The sequence below is a fragment of the Setaria italica genome, chromosome IX, assembly GCF_000263155.2.
Source record: "Setaria italica strain Yugu1 chromosome IX, Setaria_italica_v2.0, whole genome shotgun sequence".
NCBI classification, from domain to species: domain Eukaryota; kingdom Viridiplantae; phylum Streptophyta; class Magnoliopsida; order Poales; family Poaceae; genus Setaria; species Setaria italica.
In genome coordinates, this window is record NC_028458.1 from 57,097,077 (window position 1) to 57,118,667 (window position 21,591).

The window sequence follows — 21,591 nt, forward strand, 5'->3', positions numbered from 1 at the left end:
GGCTCGCTCACTCGAGGTCTCCGCTCAAACCGGTTGTCGCAGTGCTCGTGTCTGCGTTGGTTGCCGGATCTGGCCTCAAGCCGGTTGCACCGGTGGCCACGTAACTGCCAGGGCCTGGCCGTCCCAACCTCCTCACACCCTAGGCCACCACCAAGGTCAGATGAGCTCGGATCTGACTTGTGCCACTCAAGAGGGGGAAGGAAGAGAATGATGGAGGCCTAGCCACTAGGGCCACGTAGCCATCGGGGCCCGGCCGTCCCAATGCAACCTCCTCACAGCTTCATATTCAGTCCGCGCGGGGTAGCCACAACTCGATCTAAGGGTCGACGCTACTCGATGCCGTGGCGATCGGTTTTGTGAATAGCTCGGAGGCGTCAAGGAGGAGCGATCAAGGATCCCCGACGTACGACGTTTGTTCGGCCTCCAATTCTTTTTTTTTTACCTGTAGAGATATAAAAATAAACAACAACAATACTAGTAAATATAATAACATAGATAAAACGAGACTTGAGAGACATGACAAAATAAAAATAACATGATTCTTATTCTCCAAGTGACTTGCAAATAGTGTAAACGAAAGCGGCATAAAAGATTTTTCTACCAGGAGAAATAAACATCGAGAAACCTCCTTTTACTAAGAAAAGTAGCTGCTAAGATATTTACAGGAGGCTAAAGATATATTATTGGAAGAACTAGTTGTTTACAGTTCAATTGCTAAGAAGTAGCCAAAACGCCTTTGAGGATATATTTGGAAGATATATACATTGAACTGCACTTAATCCAGTAGGCAAAGTTTGGCTCCAATACGAACCTATTAGCAGGACAATATCATCCACCATACCCACTTACCAAGACCACAGAAAGGCTCAATCATCGATTTCATTCACCTCAATGACTATTTGCCTCATAAAGTCTATGCTTGTAAAGAGTGTTACCAATGATGATTAATGCACTTATCGAATGCAAAGAATTGGTGGAGTTATCAGCATGGTAATTAGACTATAAAAATTTGGACAATAGTTGGATTAAAGATTATAAATAACTGGGTTATCGGATCTCTAGATTAAAAGGTGATCGACAGGCTGTTTGGATCTCCGCAGCCACCGCGGCAAACGAATGATTCACATCACCTCCTCCGCCCTCTCACCTAAAAGACAAGATAAACCACCTCCAAATACAACAACTTTGTTTTATCAAAATATAGACTAAAACATTACTATCAGACACACAAACAGTCCAAACAACAAAGTAGATAGCTAGTTCAGCTGCAGGCTCGCGGATTATACTAATTACTACTAGTAGACAAACAACGTGTGCACACATTATTCAACTTTTATTAGCTACTAGTTACTCATTGTCAGACGAGCTCCCTGCCCAGCCCTGGCCACCACCTCCACCTGCTTGTCCACCACCGCCCTGCTGGCAGCCGCCGTCTTGCTATCCCACCTCCACCTTGTCCAGCACCACCCTGCTAGCTACCACCGCCTTGTGCAGCAACCTCTACCTGATGCATCGCATCATGATTTTTGATATAGGTTTGCATGAACTAACCATTCATCCTGCAAATATCGCAGGTCCAGTTAACTAAGGCCCGCTATAACTCCTGTAGAGAAAAGTTAACGTCAAGCATATACAGAATATACATGAGACCAGTTACGCGTGTGTCGGTGTGCTTGGTGTCCTCTCGACCATTGCTAGCTAGTGCCCAAAACAATTAACTAATCCTGATGGGATGTCTCGAGCGCTCGAGTTCCGGTGGAAAAGTATGAATTTGTTGCAGGTAGGTGGCTTCGTTGTGGATTGTGGATGGAATAGGTATTCTTATATAATCGAGCCGAGGGTCGTAGGATCATGCTAGGGTTTGCACGTACCATACGTACGGGCACGGCTGATGCAAAATACAAATTAGACATGATAAACCTTCTCCAAATGTAACAGCATTTGTTTTATTGAAACATAGACTAAAACTTCACTTACTATTTACTGGTACCAAACAAATAGTCCAAATATCGAAGTAGATAGCTAGTTCAACTGCTGGTGCGCGTATTATACTAGTTACTACTACCAGATAAACAATAGGTGCGCACACTATTCAAGTCTTATTAGCTACTAGTTACTCCTCATCAGACGAGGATTTTTGCTCGTCACCTCCCTACCCAGCGCCCCGCCTAGGCCACCACCTACACATGCTTGTCCACGCGAGCAGGCGAGCAGGTCGTCGCAACCCCGTTCAATGCTCGCCATGCATCCGTACGTGAGCCCGGACGCCGAGGACCACCGGCAGCTTGTCGCTAACCACTGACACCCAACAGCAAACCCTAATGCATGGAGATAAGTAAATATACATCCCCTCAGCCACCGTCTCGCTACATTGTTCTCTTAGTAGGTGTTGCGAGACGGCGTAACAGGTAGTTTGCCGAATCTATGCTCAGAGATGCCGCCGTAGGTTAATTAATTGCAGACCTACTTGGACTCAACAGACTTTGCTGGTTTGCTCGGAGATTCTGATGTGAATTCTTGTTGTTGGTGTATCTACCTCAGACCTTTGCATGAAAATCCACCGCTCGCAGCGCAATGGGACTTGGGACAGAAATCACCAAAAAGGAACCTAGTCCTCATCGACCAAGTTATATGCAAACTATTGTTTCGTAAAATAAAAGTTGTATGCATGCATTTCTTTTTACCAACAACTAAACGTCAGAGAAGGTAGATGCTAAAATATTTATAAATATACATCCATAAGCAAATTACAGGAGGCAAAATCCACAATAAAATATAAGAGATAAATGATTTGAAGACACTAATCGATACATTTCTGTTGCTTGTCCTTCCTGGTTTACGATTTAACTAATTGCTAGGAAGCAGCCAAAATGCTTTTGAGGATAGCTTGGAAGATCTCCTGAAGGATGATAGCATACTCTCTGCGTGTTCTCCACTATGTCGAATATATGCATTGAATTGTCATGTGGCCTAATCCAGTAAACGCAGTTTGGCTCCAATGCAAATCTCTCGCAGCAGGACAACATCCTCCACCATAACCAGACAACAACAAGGCTCGATCACCGATTTCATCTATCTCGATGAACCGTTGCTTTACCAAGTCTATCTTTGTAAAGGGTGATACCAGTAATGCTTGATGCGCCCTTGAATGCAAAGAACTGATAGGGTTCCTCATCTAACTCGAAAAAGCAAGCATCAGCATTGTAACCCCTAGGCATGCCACGCATCGTCACGATACGGGTTACTGGGCTCGGGTTGAACTCAATGATACCATGCTTAACGCCTGAAATGGGAAAATAGAACTTGCCCTTGCATGATGTAAGGTTTCTTATAACTATCTTCTCCCAAACCAGCCCTTTTGTGTCGTATTGCTGGCTCCCCACGTCATAGTCGTACTTGTTCCACTCATTCGGCCCACCGATACGGCAGTACCAAAAGCATCGTCCGTTTGGATGAAGAATAACCACTATGCACCCAATGTTGGTAGGCTTGTCGGACAAAGCACACTGGAATACTCTGGGCAAGTGGTGAGCAAAGGGTGGCAGCTCGATTTTGTCCGAAGTCATAGGATCGTAGAGGAAGGTGCGGAAATCGTTTCGATCCGAGGAGGGTATCCACCCTTTAATTTCCATGTGAGCGAAAACCTCATGTTGCTCCCCCAACGGCTTGATATCGCACGTGACGCGCTCGCCTGTCGGGTCGAGTAGAGTCGTGTGCCCCTCTTCGGTTATCCCATTGGGATCAAGGACCAGGCATGGCGCCATAGGCACCGGCGACGGCGACATGTGGCCTTGTAGCTGTGCTTCCTCGGCTACACAAGACAGACGACGAAAGGGCTTGTGCGGTTTCAGAAGCCTCTGGGGAAATCGTGCACCGCGTCTTCTGTTAACTAGATGCAGCACTGGGAGGCAAAGCAGTGCTCGCTCATCTTTTCCCTTTCCTTTTCCTCCGCGTTCGTCCGCTCTCTCCCCGTGAGAAGACGAGCACCTAGCTACCAGCACGCGATGCGAAGCAACTGGTGATAACCTGTGCGTCGTGCATCCATGCAGAGCTCCGCGTGTCGGCTCGCACCTAGAGTGCGTGGCACGCGCACACACTGGCACACTGCGCTGCGCCCTGCGCACGCATCATGCTTGCCACCAGCCAAAAGCAGCTAGCATGTGTGCCCGTGTGACCTGTGTGCCCGTGGATATCAGTGATATTTGTAGGACACATGCATCAGCTTGCAGTGATATATCCTTGTTTTCTAGCTATGCATGTCTTTGATTGGGATGATTCGAACCTTTGAATCCTTTATTAGATCTTAACACACCGAGGACCGATATAAACCTTGTTGAACAAAGGTAAATAAGACACACAGACACGCTGACACCGGCAGAACAAATCAGAAGGCCGGGCTAGCTGGATTAACGAGACGATGGATTTCTTACACCAGGACTAGCCAAAAGTCCAAAACACACACGCTCTTTATTCATGAACTGCGCCTGGTGACACGAGGGTTGGAAAAGGGCGGCGGCAGCTAGTGAGCTAGCCATATGCATGGCCCGGCCATCATGCATCTCGCGCCGGGCACGCACGGGCGGCAGCCAGCTAGCTCACTCACGGCAGTGCGTGGTGCAGAAGCAGCGGCGGCGTAAGCCCCGGCACTTGCCGTCCGGGAAGCCCTCGGTCCTGCAGACGTTGGCGCAGTTGGCCCTGCGCACGCAGGGTCCCCGGAACTTGTGGCTCTGCGACAGGCACGTACGCGCCTCCGCCACGCCCACCGGACCTCCGACCTCTGGTGAAGGCGTAACAGAAACGAATTAGCATGCAGTGTCATCTCATCTCAGATCAGCCACTCCGAATTCAGTTCAGAAGATCTATAGCAGAGCCGGGACGTACCTGTGGCCACGAGCAGCAGCAGGACGAGGAGGACGGCCGAGAAGAGCTTGCGAGAGAGCTCCATTGCGAGCTTGCTTGATTCTTTCTTCCACCAGTGATGATCTCAGGAATGGAGATGAAGGGAGGCTACTTGTGGAGCGAGCTGGGGTGTGGCTGTCCTACCTTATATAGCGAGAGCCGGACACACGAGCTGCTAGTGATGGCCGTGGTAGACTGCTGGTAGTGTGTGCCACACAGCACAAGATGCGAGGCGTGACGCGAGTAAAGCAACCAGGTGCAAGGAAAGCAACATGAACGCCGTCCACGTGGGGCCCCGCGCGCGTCCACGGGCGTGCAGCGAGGCGCGTACGTGTAAAGACTAAGCACCCTGCCGTTTAGGTCGCAACGAGACATCGTAAAAGCTGGGAGTCGGTGCCGGCTGGAGCGTTCCAGAGCTGGGCGATGCCTGTGAGCACGGAGCAGTGTCCAGCACTGCACGTTAGCATCATGCTACTAATAGTGTTAACCGCTCTCTTCATTTCAGCTTATCAGTTACCGAACAGTGCTTTTCTCTCACAGCAAATCAGCCGTTTCAACTTTTCAACCGGCTTATAAATCCAACCGAAATAGCTCTATGTCTTGAGCCCCAAGGCCAGGCGATCTTGTTCGATTCGCAAGTACTAACGAGCAAGCGTTCTGATCTTTTGCAAGTCGTCGACGGGCTTGTTCATGCAAAACTCATGCGGTTTCTTTTCTCATCGCGTCACGCGTGTGCGTTCGTTAACCGTGGTGCCTCTCGCTGATATGCTGTCGGCACTTTCCTTTTTTCCTTTGCAGGGAATCTGCAGCTGGTGCATTTCTTTCAGAAAGTAAAAAAGTTTGCGACACCGATCAGAAAATGTATAGTTGTTTTATTCGCGTCGGCGCAGTCTGTCAAATAAAGGAGCCCGCTGATCCGATCTTCGTCGATCCATCGGGTGGATGCTGTGGATCGTCACTCAGGTTCGGACGAGAAAAGAGAGACAAGTGAAGCGTTCAGAGATTTACGGAATAAAGCAAGGATACATGTAGCGCAACGCATTAGCTTTCTCTCTCTTTTTTTTTGCTGGTAATTTCCAGCGTTTCAAACCGCACCATCAGTCTGACATTTGTGAAGCCTTTTTCTTCCCTTTGCTTCAAACGCCATGTTCACCACGTTCCGAAGTGATTCCGTTAGCAACAGGACATTGCGTGCTGTCTTCTTTCCTCGTCAGAAGCTGAGAAGCATCAAACATGTCTGCTTTGCAGGCAGAGCGTGTGCACTCTGAAGAAAAGGTGCGATTAGCCCACTGGGTGGGCGCACTTTCCCTGGGCTTTATCTTGGTCCATTATTAGCCCACTGGGTCCATTTAATTGAGCCCATCTTTAAAGCCGAGAACTAGTTGGACCCTTACTAGAAGCAGCCCACCAAATAGCCTCACAGACCTAGACGGCTGTACCGATGTGGTAGTACGGTCAGTCAAACGGAACCGTGCAGCAATGTTCATGAAACTGCATCAGCATTACCAGCAACGTACGAGCACCCAAAGTAAAGGTCAATTCTATTCAAGTCCGTTCTCCGTAACCTCCAAAACACGTTTTATGACCTGAGTCGCCCTCCGGCAGCAGCAGCTTTCGACGGCACCCAAAATTCAGCATTTGAATAGGCAACGAAACTGTGGCTGAAAAAAAACGACGGTGGTCTCACTCAACAAAAACCGTCGTTTTCGTGGCGCGATCGCGAGGCCGAACGCCGCGAAACCGTGCCGAAACTGTGCGGGGGTGCGCACGCGGTGCCGGCCACCGGCGACGGGATCGCTGTCCGCGACACGCTGCCGGGCACGTCGCTGCCACGGGCAAAGGAGAGGCACCCCCGCCGCGCAACGCGATCCGCAAGACAAGGCGGGGCAACTTCGCGGAAGATATTTTTCGCGCCGGGTCGGTCCCGGCAGATGGTCGCCGGCCCGTCCTCACAAAGCTTTCCTTTCCCTCCCTCATCTTGCTCCCTCGGTTGCCCGGTTTGGCCCAGCAAGTCCATTTCGCAGGGACGCCGGAGACCACAATGTCATCTTGCTTTTTTTTTTGGGATGTGCGACAGAACTGCATGGTACAGACAGCACCGCATGTCGCAACATGTCTGGAAGAAACTTTGGCGAGCCGAGAAGCATGCCGACTTGCCGATTGTTTACTTCACCCAAAAAGAAGATTCCCTATCACATCAAACTTGCGGTGCATGCATGGAGTACTAAATGTAGAAGAAATTAAAAACTAATTGCACAGTTTTGTTGTACTTTGCGAGACGAATCTTTTAAGCCTAATTAGTCAATGTTTGGACAATAATTCTCAAATACAAACGAAACGTTACAGTGTGCTACAGTGCTATAACAGTAATTTGGCACCTCCCAACTTTAGCAATTAAATAAGGCCTGTATCATTTACTGGTGCTCACGTACGGTAGCCAGACAGCTAGTGCACGAGAGGCAGCCGAGCTGCAACCCGCAAACCACGAACAGAAGCAGCCGGTGCACGGCAGAAACAGTTGGTGGTCCGCACGACGTGCCGTAGCCCTTCTTCTGAGCAAAACCGGCGTTTTTTTCTTCGCGTAGTCGCCAGGAATCGAACGAACGTACGCCACATGTAGACGAGTTTTTTTTTTTTGTAACTGCATGTAGACGTGTTGACGATTAAAAAGAATTTCATCCAGGCTCGCTCGCGGATGATGGTTCACGCCAATTTCGTGCTGGAAGAGGAGCACCACGAGCAGGTCCTGATTTGGGAGCAGAATAAAAAAAAACTATGTTTTCTTTTTCTTCTTCATTCATTCACTTGGCCAAAGACACGCCACGGCGCAGAATATTCCGAGCGCTTGGGAAGGGAGCCACCGCTGCCACCTGCTTTGTTTTTCCTGCCCTACGTCAGGCGAAACGTTAAGCACGCCGCCATTTTGCATCGGCCGGTGCTCTCGTTTTCATCGCAAGCGTCCAGAAAGAGTAGATGGATGGATGGGCATTACAAAATTCAATTCTGCAGAAATTTGAATTTGAAACACGCAAAACGTGTTGTTGAGAGACACGCCTAGTTTTTTTTTTTTTCCCTTTCCCGCGGGTGTTCTCGTGCTGCATCTTCTCTATGCGTATTGTGTTTGGACTGGAGACGTTTGGAGCGTTCCGCCCCGATGGTCAGCTCCTGAGCTAAACAGAGATACTCTCTGCACTGCAGTGTGTGGATCAGCCGGATGTCCCCTCAAATGGCAAATTATGTGTTCTGTATGATCGATAGAGACTGTCACCGTTTCAGCAATTTGTTCTCTTTAGGACCGATAGGGACTGTCACTGTTTAAGCTTTACAAGGTTCCCACTGAATGAAAGGAGATACCAGGGCAGTTTGTCCATACCCAGCTAAAAACAAATTTATGCAAACTGAAGATGGTTTTGGCTTCAGTTTTCTTCAGAGAACTCTAGTTATTGTTGAACTAGTAAAGCACAATTCGGTGCATACTATGCTTGTTTGCTCTATTTCTCAAGATAGACTATCATGGGAATGGGATACGGCACTGGTACTGGTTTTATGTTACTGGCGGTTGAATGCTTTCCCTCTCGTAATGCTAAATTGCTATGTAGTTGCCAACACAATACAAGAGCATGAGAACACACACATGAATAGTGGGCACAGATTCTCCGTAAACTCATTAGAAAGAGATGGATGAATATTTCTAAATGCACGAGAAATGCTTGAACCACGGGAAACGTGTCATTCCATTTTCAATCATTGCCACTGGATTTCATATAGAGCGAGGGTACTACTTTCAATCACTACTAGTTCTCTACCACCTGATTCACAACAAGAGAGGAAAAGATGGGGATTTAGACACGTATCACAAAATTTTATTTCCTTCACATTTTCATATCATATACTTTACAATGTGCACATAAGTTTGAAAGCGCAAAGAGAAAAGGAAGGAAAAACAAAAGAACAAATGTGTGCGCAGTGATATACCCCATCCATCCCTACCCCTTCACTGCACATAAAAAGTCTAAACACTAAACTACGCCATTCTTATTCCTGGAACTTTGACGCGAATAGTTCCAAAATCCTTCTTTTTTACCAACCATCAACTGACTTATCATCACCAGTTCAGCAACATTGGCAAAAAGAAGCGTAGCACCCCAGTCACCGCGCGCAGTGTTGGGCTATAGCCTCGAGACGGCCATGACGTGCGCCACCTGCTGCTCGTCGCGGCGCCCGCCGACCGTCGTCGTCTTCCCCTTGGGCTTCTGCGCCGTCACTGTTGGCGCCAGTTTACGTGCCACCTCCCGGAGCTTGACCTTCTCGACCTTTCCGAGTCCATTTCTGGGTAGGGCTTCCATGACCACCACCTTCTTAGGCACCATGAAGCGCGCCATGCGCTTGCTGCAGAACGCGAGCACATCGTCCTCAGAGACGCGGGCGGCCTTGTCCCTGGCCACGACGAAGGCGCACGGCGTCTCGCCCCAGCGCGGGTGCGGCATGGCGACCACCGCCGCGTCCGCCACGGCCGGGTGCCGGAACAGCACCTCCTCCACCTCCTTACTGCAAATGTTTTCTCCCCCGCTAATGATCACGTCCTTGGACCTGTCCTTGATCTCGATGTACCCGTCCTCGTGCACGACGCCGACGTCGCCCGTCAGGAACCAGCCGCCCCTGAAGGCCTCCTCGTTGGCCTTGGGGTTGTTGAGGTAGCCCTTCATGACGCTGCTGCCGCGGAGCACGATCTCCCCCAAGGTCTTCCCGTCGCGCGGCACGCTGGCCATGGTGTCGGCGTTCTTGACGTCGGCGTCGGCGAGGGACAGGACGCTGACCCCCTGGCGCGCCTTGAGGCGCGCGCGCTCCGGGAGCGGCAGGCGGTCCCACTGGTCCCGCCACTCGCACGCGAGCGCGGGCCCCGTCGCCTCCGTGAGGCCGTAGGCGTGCGTGACGCGGAAGCCGATCCGCTCGACGCGCTCCAGCAGCGCGGCCGGCGGCGGGGCGCCGCCGGTGAGGACGTGGACCGGGGCCTCGAGCTGCCGCTTGCTGCTGGTGGCGTCGTCGCCCTCGAGAAGGATGCTGAAGACGACGGGCGCGCAGCACATGTGGGTGACGCGGTGGCGCGCGATGGCGCGGTAGATGTCCGCGGCGCGCGCGTCGCGGATGCAGACGTTGACGCCGCCGCGCGCCGCCATGCCCCACGTGAAGGTCCAGCCGTTGCAGTGGAACATGGGGAGCGTCCACAGGTAGACGGGCTCGGTGCCCACCCCCCACTGCAGCAGCAGGCTGGTGGTGCTCAGGTACGCGCCGCGGTGGCTGTAAACGACCCCCTTGGGCGCCGACGTGGTGCCGGACGTGTAGTTGAGCGTGACGGCGTCCCACTCGTCGGCGAGCGGCGGGAGCTCGGCTTCCGCGTCACCGTGCGCGACCAGGCCCTCGTACTCGAGCTCGCCGAGTCGGACCCCGGTGGGCGCGTCGATGTCGTCGATGACGGCGACGAGCGGGACATGCCTGCCGGCTTCGGCGGCGAGGAGGCGGAGCGCGTCGCCGGCGAGGCGCACGCAGTCGTAGTCGACGAAGAAGAGCTTGGCCTCGGAGTGGCGCAGGATGGTGGCGACGGCGTTGGCGTCGAGGCGGGTGTTGATGGTGTTGAGCACCGCGCCGGCCATGGGCACGGCGAAGTGCATCTCGTACATGGCCGGGACGTTGGGCGCGAGCACGGAGACGACGTCGCCCCTGCGGATGCCGAGCGCGAGGAGCGCGGAGGCGAAGCTGCGGCAGCGGCGGTACGTCTCGCTCCAGGTGAAGCGGACGCGGCCGTAGATGACCGACAAGCGGTCGCCGTAGACGGCATTGGCGCGCGGCAGGAACCCGACGGGGCTCAGCGGCACGTAGTTGGCCGGGCGCTTCGGGAGCTGGTTCATGGTCGATCGATCAGCCTTAGTTGAGTTAGCAGAGATGAAGGAGCACTAGTGCTGCTGGTGCGAGGATGTTATGGGTGAGGTGAGTGAGCTGCAGGGACGGCCGAGGTGGATCTATATATAGGGCTCGCGGGCAGTGTGAGCTGCGTCGGACGGTGGACCCAGCAGGGGCGCCAGGGGTGTACAAAATTGTTTGGGAGAAAACGGAGCGGCTCGGAGGTCGGGGGCAGGGGCTCGAGGTTGCAAGGAAAGTGAAGTGAAAACGCGGGGTCTTGACCACATCCACATGTTCCGTGCCTCCTGGGCACGATTTTTCACACCCGCGCTGTAGCTGCCCAGCCCGTTAGGGTGCGTTTGGTTTGAGGGATGAAGTGGGACGGGATGGGACGATCCCACTTCGTCCCGTGTTTGGTTTGGAGACAGGTGGGATGGGGACATCCCTATGAGGGAATATACCCTTCAGATGCGGGATGCCCCCATCCCACCAAAACGAGCGAACGGGAGCATCCCACTTCGCCCCCTGCACGTGTCATCATGGGCCATCTGTCCGCACCGGTGGAGGGGGCGAGGTTTGGCGGCGGGCGAGCTGCTGGCGGAGGGGCCGGCGGCGGGCGAGCTGCTGGCGGAGGGGCCGGCGCGGGCGAGCTCCGCCCCAGCTGGCGGGCGCGAGATCCGCCCCGGCCGGCACGCGCGAGCTCCGCCGCGGCCCCTGAGATTCGGCGGGTGGCGGCTCGAGGCTGGCGGGGCCCGATTCACGGGCGGCGCGCCCGGGGCAAGCTCCCCCCGGCGGCGCAACGGCGAGCCCAAGAACAGTGCCACGAGCGGAACCGGGGTGAAGGAAGAAGATGGCTGTTAGTATAACAGGTGGGCCCCACAAACGGTGTCTAACAGAAGGAGAAAACGGTGCTCGTCTCGTCTACAGCAGTCTCTCCAACCAAACAAAAAATTAGGACGGACCCATCCCATTCAACCAAACATGAAATGGGATCATCCCATCTCGAAAAACTGGAATAGGACCGTCCCATGCTACATTGTCTCCTATCCAAACGCACCCTTAGTTCGCTGGGTGGACCGGTCCCTGTTGGCTGTTGCTGCTGCCTGCTATTGCTATTTGCTAGTGCAGTGGTGGTGCTGATTGGGTAAGGTTCCCACGGCCAGAGCATCACGCAGCAGCAGCAGCAGAGTAGATGGCAGATGTACGTGCGACGGCACGGTGAGAGGAGCTTTTGTGGCGAGCGTGCACCCACGCGATTGATTTCGTGCGCGATAACAAGATCGATCGCTAGTGATGGTGCACTGGGTTCCTAAAGCTTCGATAGACTGCTTTTCCATGGATCGCATGGTCCTAGGCCTATGCGACTTTGGGAATTTCCCTTGTCCTGTCATTGTCTACGTGCATAGATCCACGGGGGAAACTGTCAAAAATTCATTCAGAAAATAGATAGGCCTGAAGTCAACGGGTTGGCCTATCCGGAATGGTATCCTGTCAATTGCTATTGTTTGCCTCTCCACTATGCATACAGGGCTTGTTTGGTTCTCAAGTCTCAACTAAAAAAAAACAGTCTTTATGCTAACAAAATATTAAGAAATGTGTTATGCAACATTTTAAGTCATACGTAGAAAAAAATCACCATAATAGATATTTTACGTGCTAGTGATGTAACAATTAAATAAGCTACAAATATATGGTTAGCTCTGAGAAGTTGGGTAGTATACATTATATACAACTTCACTTGTAGTTTATTTATAAAATCTATCTACTTTTAATTTCAAATTATTGTACCATAAACATGTAGATGAACTCACATTTTTCGTTACTTGTTTTTCTCTAACAGTGGCCATAATTTCAATTTAACCTTAAAAATAATATTTTTTATAATAATACACATAAATCATGAGGAAAAATAATAAAAGATCTTGATATGACCTGTTGTTCAAACAACTTGTATTTAGAATCTGATGGAGTATAAATTTTTTTTATATTAGTTATGTACACCCAATCTTGAAAATCTCATTGCTTCCTCCTACTAATATTCCACCCAATTACATTATAAAGAACAGTTGCAATTCACCCATCCGTCCATCTTGTCAAATTAGGGTCAGCGTCGAAATTACTAACCCGCAGAATAGCCAAAATACAACAAATATCAAGCTACCAATGAATTTGCAATTCAAGCAAACTATCCGAGGCCAAAAGGATACCCGCCGGAGCGTAGAGATGGCTGGAGTAGAGAGTTGCGATAGCCGGAGTAGAGAGTTGGGATTAGTGCGTGTGTAAGTGTGGAGTGGAGGAGTAGACCTCACGTCTCATTTATGCCAGGCAGCAAGACAGTGGGCACGATGCGGTATACGCAAGCAGGACGTGCTGTTGACGATACTCTACTCGATCGACGGTTTTGTCCTACTGTACTTGTAGAGAATACTAAACCCGTGGGCTCGTGGCTAGTAGTGCAAGCCGGCAAGAATGGACCATGCATGCAGCACAAGCACGGTTGTGGTGGAATCCATGCAACATATAATGGTAGGATTTTCATGTAATTAACTTTCTGTTGTTGGGCTTGGCTTGGCTACAAACTTTCGAGTGCAAAGTAATGCTATATTAAATATGAGACTGTAATATTATTAATCATTGCATGCCACACTCAAATATATAGTTTCCAACATTTTAAATAATATGTTGCTACAAATTATCTCAGCTATTAAAAAAATAGTCTTTATGCTAACAAAATATTAAAAAATGTGTTACACAAAATTTTAAGTCATACGGTAGAAAAAATAACCACGATAGATATTTTACATGCTAGTGATATAGCGATTAAAATAAGTTACAAAGACATGATTAGCTTTGAGAAGATGGGTAATATACATTATATGCAGTTTGACTTGCAGATTATATCTAAAATATTTCTACTTATAATTTCAAATTATTGTACCATAAACTTGTACATGAACTCAGACTTGTTTTTTCTTAACAATGGCATAATTTCAATTTAATCTTAAAATATATTTGTGTAATAATACACATAAATTGTGAGGAAAATAATAAAAGTTCTTGATATGATCTATTGTTCAAACATATTTATAATGAGTTGTATTTAGAATCTGACGGAGTATAAATTTTTTATATTAGTTATGTACATTCAATCTTGAAAATCTAGGTCCACCACTGCTTGAGCACGAGTGTACATCCCAGACATCATGCACCGACTGCAGCTAAAAAACTTTTTTCCATCATCCATCTCGCGCTCCTTGATGTCAAAGCAGTGACTCGGTTAGAATGGAAACTTTGTAAGAAGAAGAGGGCAAAGGGCAATGCAGCTCACCTTACGTGGCTGCTTGCATCTACATCTCGCCGGAGAGAGATAAACGAAATTGTTGTTGAATGTGGAGGAGCTCAAATGGCGACTAGAGAGAAGACAAGCATTCTCTTTTTATATAGCTAGCGTGAGAACGGTGAGAGGCGAAGCAAGGAATTTGATGGCTCGATACCACGCATGACGTGTACGATCTAGATGCCACGCATGGCTCTTCCTCCCCACACACAGTAAAGATTCTCAGGTATTGAAGGAGAGAGCAATGAGAGATTTTCTGTTGCGGTTGATGTTGGTGTCTGGATTGCGGCCTGTATCTGCGACGATTGATGTGATATTTTGATTTATGGCATGTTTTTTAGTGGTATAGTTTATGGGAACATGGACTGTTGCATCTGAATTCTAGAACAAGAACTGAAGCTGCTGCTAAATTTCTCATAGTTCATTTACGTCAATTCTAGATGGCATCTAGTTTACATTTTGCTATTAGATATTTACACTAGTGGTGCATGTGCCCTTCAGCTGATTACAATCCATGATTCCATCATTCTATAGTCGGGCGGGGCTCTTCTTCCCCACACAGTAGAGATTCTCAGGAGAGAGCAACGAAAAGGAACTATTATGACATGGGTATGAACACATAAATAACCAATATCAAGAACGAGGAAAAAAAACTAAGAAAAATAACTTTTCACAAGACTTGGATTCAGTATATAGATATTATACGAAAACATAGTCAACATCAATCAGATCTAAATTACATGTACCTAGCCGTGATTTTCCGTAAGTAATCAATATTGTTTCTGATTTCAGCCTTCAAGTCCACTTCTGGCTTTCCTTATCTCTGTGTCGATCAACACAGACAACACTGCCATCATAGGAACCGGTTGAAGTTGGACTGAACTATGACATTGAGCATTAGCCAGAATGAATGAAACTAGTGGAAGATGGAGTACCTTTTTGTGGCCTAATCTGCTTTTTATATTACCACAACTTTGAGGGAGCATAAATGACCCAGGGCAAATCTCGGGCCAACAGGTTTATCCGGAATGGCATTTTCTTTGGTACTACTCATTTGGCTCTCCACAGTGTACTTGGCAATGATTTTACACGTTAAGGAATGTAGAGATGAGCTAAGTTTGGACTTCTGAGGTCCCTCTAAGTGTGCGTTATCTTGTGTCAACCAAATCTCTTTTTAAAGAATTGTCAAGAAAGTAACCAACATATCTCTGTTAAAGAGAACTGTCAAAAACCGGATTTTAACAAGTGTCCGTCAGAAAAAAAATTTCACCGCTGCTTTTATAGAACATCATAAAATGAAACCGTTTTTTTTTCTTTGACAATACGTAGAGAATTCATGGAAGATTATTACGTACGTGGTACGCCCATCAAATTAGCCAAAAGAGAACCTCCTCAAAAGGCAAATTCACTCAGTGGGCAGTCAAACTCACACGAATTATCCTTTCGGTTGTTCCGTTGGCATATTCGAATCTCTAGTTGCAAAGTGTTGGGTCCGGCATGTCGGTCAAGCAGATGATTCGTGTGAACCCTTGCCTGACCATCAAAGCATTGACTATTAGACCGACCGACCGGGGCTGCTAGTCTTGGCCTTGCAAGCTTTTGCGGTCAAGTCCTAGCTCTCGATCGAGTCCAGACACTCGACACAGATGCTGCAGACCAAGCACACCACACGTGTTGGAGTGGCCAGTGAAGTGTATTTGGCACATGGAGCCGTATGTTACTGACCTAGCGTTTTACTATATGACGACAGTAGCGATCCTGTCGAGGTCAAGCAAAAATACACTATCTCGTTTGCATGGAAGTTAATTACGGTGTACGGAATGGTGAAACGCCAAAGCTCATGTGATACGTGGCCTGTGACGCCTGGCGTCGTAGCATGGCAGGCTCATCATTTTACTTAACCTGATGAGGTCATAAAGAAGAGGAGCATCCTGTAATCCTAGTAGTAAAAAATGCACGTTAGGTTGCGTTCGTTGCTGGTCAGTTCCACGATCCGAAGTGTGTAACTGTGCCCCCGATATTTTTTTTTCTTCTGATGCTCCATGCTCCATGGATCAAGCAAGGATTCGTCGCGGTAGATTGCATTGGTTGCACGCACGTTTCGCGCGAAAGAGATGGTACCTGCGTCTCCCACCACTGCTACCATACCAGTCTCTCTCGGCGACGAGAGAGAGGCCACACCCTTGACCACTGATGATGATGGGGTGCCCAGGGCGACAGGTGGTAGTGGAGCTAGCAAGGGAGCAAGTGGAGGACGACGACGACCGATCAGGCGGCGTTGCGGCCGAAAGCTTTCAGGGCATGTCTCTATTTTGGTCGTGCAGCCAGTTTTTGTCCGGTAGATCGTTCTTCTGTTGTTCATGCTGCATACTGTGTATATGGATTCAGCCATTCAGGGTAAGGGGGTGTTTGTACACCACGTTAAACTTTAGTACATGTCACATCGGATGTTTGATACTAATTAGGATTATTAAACATAGTCTAATTATAAAATTAATTGCACAGATGGAGTCTAATTCGCGAGACGAATCTATTAAGCCTAATTAGTCCATGATTTGACAATATGGTGCTACGGTAACTACTATCTGATTCGAATCTATTAAGTCTAAATAGTTACTGTAGCACCACATTGTCAAATTATGGAGTAATTAGGCTTAATAGATTCATCTTACGAATTAGACTCCATCTGTGTACTTAGTTTTGTAATTAGCTTATATTTAGTCCTACTAATTAACATTCGAACATCCGATGTGATGCTGCTAAAATTTAGCACGTCATATCCAAACACCTCGAAACGGCTCGAATGACACCAGAATCGTTGATATTTTCCGCGCATTCCTTGGCGAAAAGACAGATGCGCATGTGCATATGCGAAAAGACAGATTATGTGATCTAGATGAACCCAAACATGTGCCCCAGCCAGGAGCCCATATATCTCGTTCCAAGCAAGAAGAGGAAAACAGAATCGGGCTGGTGATGATATGACCGCGACAGTTCAGTTCCGCGCGCGCCGGTGCCTCGGCCTCGATTTCTTCATTCATTTCAGCGCAATAAAGCCAGTACTGTAGCATTTCGTTTGTATTTGTGAATTATTATCCAAACATTGACTAATTAGGCTCAAAAGATTCGTCTCGCAAAGTACAACAAAACTGTGCAATTAGTTTTTGATTTCGTCTACATTTAGTACTTCATGCATGTACCGCAAGTTTGATGTGATGGGGAATCTTCTTTTTGCATAGTGCCAAAGTTGGAATTTTGGAGAACTAAGGGGGTGTTTGGGAACACCCTATTAAAGTTTAACACCTGTCACATCGAATGTTTGGATACTAATTAGGAGTACTAAACATAAGCTAATTACAAAACTAATTGCATAGATAGAGTATAATTCGCGAGACGAATCTATTAAGCCTAATTAGTCCATGATTTGACAATATGGTGCTACAGTAACCATTTGCTAATGATGGATTAATTAGGCTTAATAGATTCGTCTCGCGAATTAGCACAAGGTTCTGCAATTAATTTTATAATTAGCTCATGTTTAGTTCTCCTAATTAGCATCCGAACATTCGATATGACACTGTTAAAGTTTAGCACCTCGTATCCAAACAGCCCCTAAAGCCAAGAGGTGTGGTTCCAATTCGTTGATCTAGAAGTTTGGGCGCACCATGTGCTTATATGTGATGTGCATGTGTGCAAGTACTGCTTTAGTGCTGCCAGCTCCAGTGATTGCTCGCCGGCGTGATTGCACGCAGAGAGCCCCACAACAGTGTGCTTGCTGTGTTCCAATTCCACTATTCCAGTGATGGAGGTTGCTATGGTGGTGTACTGTAACCATGCATGTCACGCCACGCGGGCGCGAAAGGTGTAGTTGGGTGGTCCGTTCATCTTTTGTTGCTGCAGGCAGGCAGGGTGCTGATCCGTGCCCCATCTAATCAGCGCCAAGTTCGTGCAATTCTCCATCTGCCCAAGCGGCGCCTCTGCCCATGCTTTTTTTTTTTTCACAAGGCACTCGTCTCTAGAATGTTAAGCAAGCTGCTGTGGGGCTAGCACAATCGTACGGGCCACGCTGTACGATCGGATCCGAGATCCGACAAGTGCAGGATTTGATTTGGAGTCCGTGGCGGCATGGCAGTATGGCACAGTGAGAGGATGCCGGAATCCAACGGCCTCTGTTAAGGACGGGATGGCTCTAGCCTCTGTCGCGCCTCACCAACGGCTTCGCGGAGGAGAAGAAGATTGTGATACTAAGACATATATATTGATAAATTTAATTATGATACTAAATCGATGTTTTAAATGTTGTTGTATTTTTTCTACAATTAATAAAAATTAAAAGAGTTAATAATCTTATAATAGAACTAAATGTCTAATGTTTAAAGATGGGGAACGTAGCTGTGTGAGAATCTAGGACATACCAGCATGGTTGATGCGGCACCACAAGGTGCCAAGGTGGTTGCACTGACTGTCTGAGTGCCTGTCCATTTGCTTATTCTAAGTACAACGATACAGTATCCCCACCGGTGTCTCGCTGCATGGCCTGCACCTGACGTCCTGACCGGATCAGCGAGCAGCGCAAACAGTGCAATTCAGTGATACGATCCGATCCGATCCGATCCGATCGACAGTCACCTGGTAGATCCCTGCTAGTTACCTGTGGGTGCTGGTCCGATCTAGCGCGACATGCAGGGCCAAACCATACTAGTTTTGTCTTGACCAGATCGAGCTAGATAATTGACTACGCTCTTTAGGTCAAGCAACGGAGGTTGCACGAAGTATCCTGAGAAGTTTTTTTTCTTATCCAATAAAGGTTTCTTAAAAGCGCTAAAAGAGGCCAAGCAGCAGGTGAGTGAGTCAGCTCTGGAATTTGCAAAGCAACTCTTCTCTCGTCTGCAAATGGGCTCCCACTGACGACGGGACGACTCAACATACATTAGATTTTGACCATCCGAGACTGCCTGCAAGTTGATAAAGAGGTAGACTAGCTACAGTTGGCCTGATTTTCACTGTCATGACGCCAATCCAAACTAAAACCAGTCTGATTTCACTGTCGATCTGCAAGTTGACAAACACATACATATAGTCTCGTTAAAAATCATCCTGATTCCCCGGTGGATGAATGTGCAAGTTGACATGGATAACCAAACGCAAAACCAGCCTGATTTCGGTGTTCGTTTGCGTCATCCATCCCGAACCCAACTTAAATTGCATGGAGCTTTCCGTCTCCCAAAAACAAAAGACTAAGAAGACACAGCCTGTGCCGAGTCCACGCTGCCGCGACAACGAAGCTAGTACATATTGAGTTATGATCCAAATTCAATTATATACAGATAAAGGCCGACTTCGGCCTCCACTTCTTTTCAGCTCAAGCCGGTACAGATCATCACCTAGTAGGATTTCACCTCTTTATATACCTCCTGTAAGCCGTCGTTTGGGATAAGTTGAAACAGTTGTAAATCCCCAGCGTTTGTAACCTCACCCGATACAGTGAAGATTTGCTAGCTGGCGCCCGTAGTTTTTTCTCTTCCTCCTTAAAAGGTTTTTCACGTTAAAGTCTCGTGTCTCCTGTATTGGATCTGCTGTCTTCCTCGTTTATATTGCCTATCGATTGTAACAGTACACAGTCGCGCGCGCCGGTCACCGGTCAGTCGTCGAGGTCCGGGCTATTTACACGGCGGCTGCCAGCGCCGGTCTCGAGTCGAAGTCTCGCTCGGTTCCGGTCGGTCAGCCAACCAAATGCACAGGGATGATCGTTTCGGATGATGATAATTTCGGATGGATCGCTTCCCGACCGAGCCACCGAGGACTCGAGGAGACCCAACTGCAACTGCTACCAGCTAGTGCTTTCTGCAATTGCGCTGCTGTCTGAAAAATCAGCTTCGGCGAGCATCGACCCGACCGCATGCTTTTTCGTAAAGGATGCATGATTAAGACCAGCGCAGTGCTCCGTCTGAAAAGATTTGTGACTTTCCGTGTGTAATTTGCAGGGAAATGCGAGTCCGGTCACGTATGGATTGCCTCAGCGATTTGTTTTCAGCTCTGGGTGTTTCATCTGCAGATTGCTTGCAATTTCTCGAGCATTTCAACCTTTTGCTTGAGAACTACTACATTATACAATTATTCTAGTGGGTGCGATGGGAGTTAATTTGACTTTTGGCTAGTAGTTGGGGTCTTGTTTGTTTGAACAGTCGTTGGACAACTTTCTTACGCGTCGCTTGGAAGTTGGAACACACACAGGAAGTTTACTGGGATTTCCCCGCGAACTTCATGTAAAGTGAAATTCACGGTTATGAGTAGTGTCTAAACTCTAAAGCCATTGGCCAGTGGCCCAATGCCTTTTGTTTTGCTTTGGAACACAGGATGTTTTCCAATGCCCAATTATTGGAAAAGGGGGGTTTGCCGTCCATGGCAGAGGATGGTCCAGCCTTATCATTCCCTGTCCCTGACGGCCTGAAATAAGTTGGCTTAGGATTCTTCTTGTGGAAGTTTTTAACTTTGGCCATCATCAATCTATATATCTAAGGGGGTGTTTGGTTCTACCTTGCTAAACTTTAGTTGCTAAAGTTTAGCATACTTTAGCTCCTAAACTGCCAAACACCCTTGCTAAAACTTGCTAAAGTTGAGTTGCTAAAGTTTAGCACTTTAGCAAGTTTTTGGTTGCTAAAACTTGCTAAAAGGTGGGCTGGACAACCTGTACCCCTCATTTATTGCTTGTCTCCCCCTCCTGCGCACCTTTAGTAAGGGTAGATAGGTCTTTTTACAGCTCATTAAATGTTTTTAGCAAGAGTATCCAAACAGCTTTTGCTAAAGTTTAGCAACTAAAGTTTAGCAAGAGGAACCAAACAGACCCTAAGAAAGCAGTCAAAGCATATAATAAACTGATAACAGAAGCCACTCGTGGACGGGCCGCTTCTCCTCTTCGACGACTTCAACCTGACACGCTCCCCCGAGGACAAGAACAACCACAACTTCGACGCCGCCGCCGCCTAGTTGGACGATGCCATCAACGCCATGCTCCTCCAGGAACTATCGCTCCTCGACCGGCAGTATACCTGGTCGAACATGCGCCCCGTCCCGACGCTGGTACACCTCGATCGCGCCTTCATCAACCCGGCTTGGGGGGCATCCTCCTCAACTCCGTGCTGCAGTCGCTGCCGCGCCCCACCTCGGATCATGTCCCACTTATGGTCACCGCCACGTCATCGGCTCCCATGTTAGAGTATATTTGGTAGTTGTAGATATACGTATCGTAGACTGCCATATGTATCCGGGGAGCCTTACCCCCAAGTCTTGTACTCTATATATACCGACCGAGGCCTCAATGCAATACAATCAATCCGTTATACTCAATTCTATTCTCCTACATGGTATCACGAGTTTAGGGTTTCAGATACTAAGCCAAACCTTCCGCTTCCGCTTGCCCTCCACGCCTCCCGCACGCCGCCGGCCGTCCTTCACGG

General features: G+C 48.5%; 2 protein-coding genes across 2 annotated transcripts; both read right to left on the bottom strand.

The window, feature by feature from the left end:
* Positions 1–4,266: 4,266 nt before the first annotated feature.
* On the bottom strand, positions 4,267–5,082 carry LOC101784585 (defensin SD2). The gene is made up of 2 exons (XM_004985795.1): positions 4,882–5,082; positions 4,267–4,777 (listed from the first exon to the last, which is right to left on the bottom strand). Exons 1-2 carry the CDS (start codon positions 4,943–4,945, stop codon positions 4,596–4,598), a joined length of 246 nt encoding a protein of 81 aa, XP_004985852.1. The 5' UTR covers positions 4,946–5,082; the 3' UTR covers positions 4,267–4,595.
* A 3,654-nt stretch (positions 5,083–8,736) lies between these two features.
* LOC101784986 (benzoate--CoA ligase, peroxisomal) lies at positions 8,737–10,896 on the bottom strand. The gene has a single exon (XM_004985796.3). The coding sequence runs from the start codon at positions 10,803–10,805 to the stop codon at positions 9,069–9,071; it is 1,737 nt and encodes a 578-aa protein (XP_004985853.1). The 5' UTR covers positions 10,806–10,896; the 3' UTR covers positions 8,737–9,068.
* Between the last annotated feature and the right edge of the window lie 10,695 nt (positions 10,897–21,591).

Excerpts from the sequence above, each read along its gene's own strand:
- LOC101784585 (XM_004985795.1), bottom strand. The coding sequence starts at position 4,945 with ATGGAGCTCTCTCGCAAGCTCTTCTCGGCCGTCCTCCTCGTCCTGCTG. Across the intron at positions 4,778-4,881 it reads GCTGCTGCTCGTGGCCACAG|AGGTCGGAGGTCCGGTGGGC; the intron begins GTACGTCCCGGC and ends CGCCTTCACCAG.
- LOC101784986 (XM_004985796.3), bottom strand. The coding sequence starts at position 10,805 with ATGAACCAGCTCCCGAAGCGCCCGGCCAACTACGTGCCGCTGAGCCCC.